A 7,042-nucleotide genomic window follows, 5' to 3' on the forward strand; every position below is an offset into this window, starting at 1 on the left:
TATGGAGGATCGTATCAAATAAGCATCTATATATTTGATTATGAAATGAATTTTTTTAGGTTTTTGCTTTTTTCACTTTTTTAAGGCATAATGTCGGAAATTTCTGCTTGAGTGTAAAACAAAGCAAACTTCCTTTGTATTTGTAATATATAAGTACTTATATGTAAGCCAGCATTGTCTAAATGAAGCTTTGTATGAAAGTTCAGGTCAAATATGGATCTATATAGACAAAATTTAATGAATGGTCTTTTTTGTTATGAAAATGATTTATGTATTAGGAATATTATACGTTTAATGGACAGTTTTAAACCAATTGACTGATTTTAAACCAATTCAAAACCAAAATAGAGTTTTCAGATCATCAATTAATCAAATTATTTTCAAAATTGCTAACTGTACTTTGACATTGCTTAATCGATTTAGAAAATTATGCCAAGACGATCGGTATACTTTAAGGTGGCTTTAAGTCCAATATGATGATGGCCCAATATATTTCATTTTGCTTTGATTGCTATGATTATTGTCCGTGACCCTTTATTTTTTCACATAGAAGTTGCCATTAAGGACCCATGTATCTTGAAACAATACAAACATAGATTCTTAAATTATTCAATTAATTTTTATTTAAATGACCACTTTTAACATATTGCTATTTACAAAATCGTTATAATTTCGAAATCGATAACGATTACACTTAGAAATAAACCCCCCTATTAGGGGCTATAAATCTTAAAGTAATCATTTATATTCCATAAGTTATATATAATTAAGGATATAATTATATATACAGTAGTTTTCCGATTTAACGACCATTCAATTCTTCGAACATCGCATTTAACGAACAAGCTAATTTTTCCTATTGACTACCTTAAATAACGAACAAAACTTGTTTTTTGTACTCTGTTTAACGAACTAATATAAATATTATTATTTAAATTAAGATAAAATGACATTTATCAAAAATAACAAATAACCTAAGTTGTAGCAAGCGGTGCTTTTATACCCAAAACTGTAACTCATTCTGGGTTTTTATTAAATTTTAGTTCGATGTAGCTATGTCCGTCCGTCCTTCAGATAATGACTTTAACGCTCAATACTCGCTTAACAATACGAGTACGCCGAGTACTAACCGATATCTCTAACAAATTTTATGGGAATCGGTCTATAATTGACCTTACCCTCCATATCAGGCCCCCTTAAGAAAATTACATCAACGCTCATTACTCGCTTAAAAATACGAGTATAGAGATGAACTTCGAGAAATAATGTTAAAGCTAATGACAGAATTAAAAATACAGCGATTAAATTCGACACAAATATGGTTTGAAGTTGGGTATATAAGATTCGGAATTTTGTGTTTTGTGCTATTTTTATAAAAAAAGAATTAATTTTTATAAAATACATTTAAAAAATATTTTATGTACCTATTTTTAATTATTTTCCTACCAAAAAACCCACGTTTTACTTAGTACTGCATATAACGAACTTTTCAATTTTACGAACAGGCCTGACAACATATGGGTTCGTTAAATCGGAAAACTACTGTAACTTAACTTTAACTTCGTAAGAAGCGTATATATAAGTTTGTCATTCCGTTTGTAATATCTATAATATAACACCGTACAACAAATTGGGAAAAATTGTTGCACACATGAGCAAGATCCTATACGTTGGAAACTACATACTTGATAAAGTTAAACTACATTTTTGGTTTTTTATTTTCTGATCGTTTCTTCCTTTAAAAGGATTTTAAAGTTTAAAAGGAAGAGTAAGTATAATTATATTTAGCTTAAATTTGGTTTGGTCTAGTAGGTCAATATAGGTATCGATTGAAAGAGGAGAATAACAGTATTTTTACAAATAAAATAGTTTTAAAATGTTAGAATAAAAAAAATAAAAAAATGTCCTTTTAAATTTGAATCCTTTAATATCCTTATTTTCTATAGTCAGTTTTTTTAGAAAAAAATATATGTTATATTTACAAATATGGAGTTGCAGACTCCCAAATTTCATGTCTTTATCTTTATTAGTTCTTTGTAAAAAAATTAAAAGTTAAGATGTATTCAAATTAAAAATTTTTGTTGAGAATATTTTGTTTAATTTAATTAATTATATATACCAATTACCTACCCCCATTATCCCAATGTCTGTTAATTTTTTATCCTAACGTTAAATTGACAGTTTTCAGACAAAATATCTACCAATTAAACATAACCGGTGGTTGAGATAATATGTCTTAAAATATATAAAATTTTATTTCGTATGATTATGACGATTTAGTCATTAAAATATGCATGTTCTGAAATCTAAAATCCACTTCAGGATAATATGATAAGCGCAATATTAATATAAATGTAAAATATAATATAATTAATATAAACATTAATATCACGATGAAAAGCTACATAAAAAACGTTTATATATGTAGACATAAATCTCTCCTCTTAATTTTATAATATACGTATTAAAGGCCTGCTTATGATAGCGCACACGATATTTGTTTAACAATTTGTCGCATTATTGTTGTCTTGTGCAGTCCTTTAATCTCTATTTGACTCCAGCCCACATTCAGAAAATTACTTTTTCTTCAATATGTCGCAATTGAAATAAAATTCAACATAAATATTTTATTTGCTAAAATAAATCACATTTGAAAGAAATTTACAACTGGTGTTGGGTATGATATGCTCGGCCAAGTCCGGCTATACTTTCCTAACTTGTTTAAATATTTATGTATATCATGGTTTACTAATTGCACATGATATACCTTCGCACTGTTGTATTTTTAATAAAAACTATATAATAAACTACTTTGATAACATTATTGGGATGTCAAAGATATTTTTAAAAGATATATAGAATTTAGAATAACTATAGAGTTCGGAATAATTGTGTTAAATTAAAAAGGAAAATATAATTTCCAAGAAAGGAGTTTTAACATGAAAGGATAAAAATGCAATATATCCTTAATCGATTGTTATCTTTTCATATTCTTCAAAGTTTCCACTTTTTTAACATTTTATCATAGAGATAAAGAAACTCGGTTCCACAATAACAAATTTCTAATTTTTCTACATAATATTTTAACAAAAAAAGGACTTTGAAATTTTTAGAGGGGAAAATTTTATTAATTAATTTATTGAGATATTTAAAAAATATTATAAAAATTAAACAAATGGAGCTATGAAGACCAAATTTCAGACTTTTTTACTCCATTCTAATGTCTTTATTATGAATATTTTTTGTTGAACAATTTCGTATAAAATTTCAAGGATAATAAAGGATAAGCTTTTATAAGGATATTTTTTACATCTTTTTATTCTTAAAAAATAAAACAAAATACAAGATAAAAATACTGCAATTGTCCTCTTTAGTTTGATACCCATATTGTTATAATAGGGTGGCTTAAAATATTTTATAAAAATTTTTGAAAATTGTATGCACCTCAAATTTTAAAGTCCTTTTAAAAGGACAAACGATCAGAAAATGAAAAACTGAGTACGCAGTTATACCATATAAATTATGTGCTTTCGTATGTGTATGTGTATGGTTTGGTTCGTGTGTGAAAAATTGTGTTGGACGGTGTAATATTCCGACCTTATAAAGTATATATTCTGGATCCTTATAGATATCGGAGTCGATTTAGCTATGTCCATCTGTCTGTCTGTATGTATGTTGAAATCAGTTTTCAGGAGTCCCCAGATATCTGCGAGATCCGAACTTTCAATAATTCTATTGGAAATATGATCGAATAGAACGCAATTTAAAATCAGTCCAATCGATCCTTAAATAACGAAGATATATGTAAAAATCCGAGACCACCTACGTAAATTTCATAAAAATTTTACATTTTTTATTCATGCTCAAACAGAAATTGCAAAAAACAAAAATCATCATAATCATAAATTTTGTTATTGTAGTCTTGTTTATAAAAACAAGGCAGAACGAGAGCAGCAGAGCAAGAGTAGCAGAGCGAGAGCAGCACTAGTGTGTTGTTATTAACTTGAAACATGAAATTAAATTAGAAACCATAAAAGGGAACTTTTTGGTACTTTTTCGTTCTATAAAAGGTACTTATTGAATTTTCTTTAATATTGAACCTAGAAACATAAAATTTAGTATTGACTAGGTAAGAACCTACATAAAGGGACTTTTTGGTACTTTTTCGTTCTCCAAAAGGTACTTTTTTAGTTTTATATAATATTAATTTTCAATAATATTGAACCTAGAAACATGAAATTTAGTATGAAGGGTCTTGACTAGGTAAGAACCTAGAAAAAGGGAATTTTTGGTACATTTTCGTCATACTAAAATTACTTTTTTAATTTTCTATAGTATTGAACTTGGAAACATGAAATTAAGTATGTAGAGACTGGATTAGGCGAGAACCCATAAAAGTGGACTTTTTTGTACTTTTTCGTTGTACAAAAGGTACTTTTTGAATTATCTATAATATTAAACATAGAAACATGAAAATAAGTATATAGAGCCCGAATTATGCTCTATATATGTATGTAGAGATCGGATTAGATCAGAACACTTTAATTTTTTGGTACTTTTTCGTTGTACAAAAGGTACTTTTTGAATTTTCTATAATATTGAACTTAGAAACATGAAATTGAGTATATAGAGCCCGAATTATGCCAAAACACATAAGGGGACTCTTTGGTACTTTTTCGTTCTACAAAAGGTACTTTTTGAATTTTCTATAATATTGAACCTAGAAACATAAAATTAAGTATGTATAGCCCGAATTAAGTTAAAACACATAAGGGGGACTTTTTGGTACTTTTTCAGTATACAAAATGTACTTTTTGAATTTTCTATAATATTGAACCTACAAACATGATTAAGTGGGAACCCATAAAAGGGGACTGTTTTGGTTATTTTTGAGTTTTTGTAGGCTAGAGTCAAATATTATCCGATTTGCACTTTGATATGTGGTTGCTTTAAACGTAGGTATTTGTCTAGCAAATGTTTACAATTTAACAAATTTCTTTTAGACAAAAAAAATATATTTATTTATTTTAAATATTTAATTATCGGTAGAATTATTAACACTATTCAAAAATATAAAGTATGGTGAATAAACATAAATATTATTTGGCCCATTTGTATCGTTAAGTTGTTTCTCATTTTGTGGTCGATTCATTAATTGTGCAATATTTAGATGTTTTTCTAAATCGCTTACTTTCAATTTTTGAAGTTGTTTTTGTAAATTTTCCAATTCTTTCTGTAAAATTTGTTGTTTCGTTATTTCATTTTGCATCTTCACTTCATGTTGATCTTTTATTTTCGTTTCTTGTTCTTTCAACTCTTTGATTTCATTTTGTAATTTTTGGGTTTCCATTTTTAAATCGTTTTCTAATTTTATATTTTGTTCTGTAAGATTATGTAACTGCAGCAGTAATTCATTTTCTTTATCCTTCAAATCTATAATTTCTTCTTGTAAGTTATTGCAGTCGGTTACTTCTAAGTCTTTTAATAAATTTAATTGTTCCTTTTGGAATTGTGATTCATATTCAAATTTATTCTGAATTTCCATTTCTTCTTTGTATTCGCACACGAAACCACGCCTATTTGTACAGTCGATATCATTCCATTTGTAATCTTGACTTTTGACCAATTCAACGCAAAACTCATTACCGCGTGAGAAATCTGGATTGTAATCTATCCAATTAGTGTAACTGAATTTTTCCCCTGTATGCAGCCAAACAAGGTTTCTACTCGGATATAATGTCCAAGTCCCGTCAATCCAAACATTTTCTATTCTAGCATTTCTAAGTACCATGATAATTTCATGTGATTTTGCTGCCGATTTTATCTCCAGCAGATTCATATTCATTTGTGCACAGGCATATTGTGCATCGAACCAATTAAACTTCGAAAATAAAATGTTATTTTAAACTTAATAAACTCACAAGTAATTGAATTACGTACCTTTTGATCAGAATCTATATAATAGTTTTTATTTGTAAATGAGGTATAACGAAGTCCAATTGCATTAATCTGAATAATTTTCAAAATTAAATTTATGAACAAGAAATAGTAATAACTCCCAAACTCCATTTTAGTTATTATCACTGGCACTTATTATGAACAATTAAATTTATTCAAATCAAACTGCAATTGTTAAAATTTGAAATAGTCGTACTACTTTGCCAACAAATAATGTGTCTAGTAAAATAAAACTTATCGTATACATTCATTTAAATTTTAGATTCTAAAGTGCTTTAGAAATGTGAAATACATTTTAAGACTAAAAGCTGCTTCAGCTCTTAATTCATTGAATATATTACTGAAAAAATACGTATTCTTTATTTATGCAGACGTTTGTAACGCCAAAAAATAATTAATTTAATAACAACTTTAATTAAATCTATTAATAACCCCACCCGCCGGGAATCCATTAAAAAAATTGTGTGAAAGATTTTTAAGAATTCGCAATGAAATTTAAAAAAAAGAAAAAGAGAATAAACCCTCTCTTCAAATAATCTTCATATAAATGGCCTTATCTTAATATCGTATTTTAATACGTTCTACTGAAAGTAGGTTTATTAACACACGATCGCTTTAAAGCCCAGATCGGCAAAGAGCTTTGTTAAGAGCTTTCTTGCACTCTTAATTTTAGACGCATGTATGCTTACACATGTATAAGAAACGCTAAAAACCAGTAAGAGAACTTATTTTTTACTCTCTGCCGATGTAGGCTTTAAAGATATAGGGATGGCTTTAGAAATTATGTCAATGCAACAGTCGTATCTACATTCGATTGAAATAAGATTTATATGAACCTTAAACACTGTGCCAAATTAGACAAAATTCTGTACATATTCTGTACTAGCTCATATGACCTTATATAAGATCTAAGGTCAAATATAAACTATATATAGAGCTAAATATGTTCGACTATTCTACTACAAAAGTAAAAATGTAAAATATTTTCTCATAGAATCCTCTATTGAGTAAATTGAACTGATAACTTGTTATACCCTACACCACTATAGTGGGGAGGGTATTATACGTTTGTGCTGATGTTTGT

General features: G+C 27.6%; 1 protein-coding gene across 1 annotated transcript; it reads right to left on the bottom strand.

The window, feature by feature from the left end:
• Positions 1 to 4,997: 4,997 nt before the first annotated feature.
• Positions 4,998 to 6,248, bottom strand: LOC111690462 (lectin subunit alpha-like). Its single transcript, XM_023452942.2, has 2 exons — positions 5,941 to 6,248; positions 4,998 to 5,881 (listed from the first exon to the last, which is right to left on the bottom strand). Exons 1-2 carry the CDS (start codon positions 6,067 to 6,069, stop codon positions 5,036 to 5,038), a joined length of 975 nt encoding a protein of 324 aa, XP_023308710.2. The 5' UTR covers positions 6,070 to 6,248; the 3' UTR covers positions 4,998 to 5,035.
• Between the last annotated feature and the right edge of the window lie 794 nt (positions 6,249 to 7,042).

Source organism: Lucilia cuprina, chromosome 4 (assembly GCF_022045245.1).
Source record: "Lucilia cuprina isolate Lc7/37 chromosome 4, ASM2204524v1, whole genome shotgun sequence".
In the NCBI taxonomy this organism is placed as follows: domain Eukaryota; kingdom Metazoa; phylum Arthropoda; class Insecta; order Diptera; family Calliphoridae; genus Lucilia; species Lucilia cuprina.

Excerpts from the sequence above, each read along its gene's own strand:
- LOC111690462 (XM_023452942.2), bottom strand. The coding sequence starts at position 6,069 with ATGGAGTTTGGGAGTTATTACTATTTCTTGTTCATAAATTTAATTTTG. Across the intron at positions 5,882-5,940 it reads ATATAGATTCTGATCAAAAG|TTTAATTGGTTCGATGCACA; the intron begins GTACGTAATTCA and ends TTATTTTCGAAG.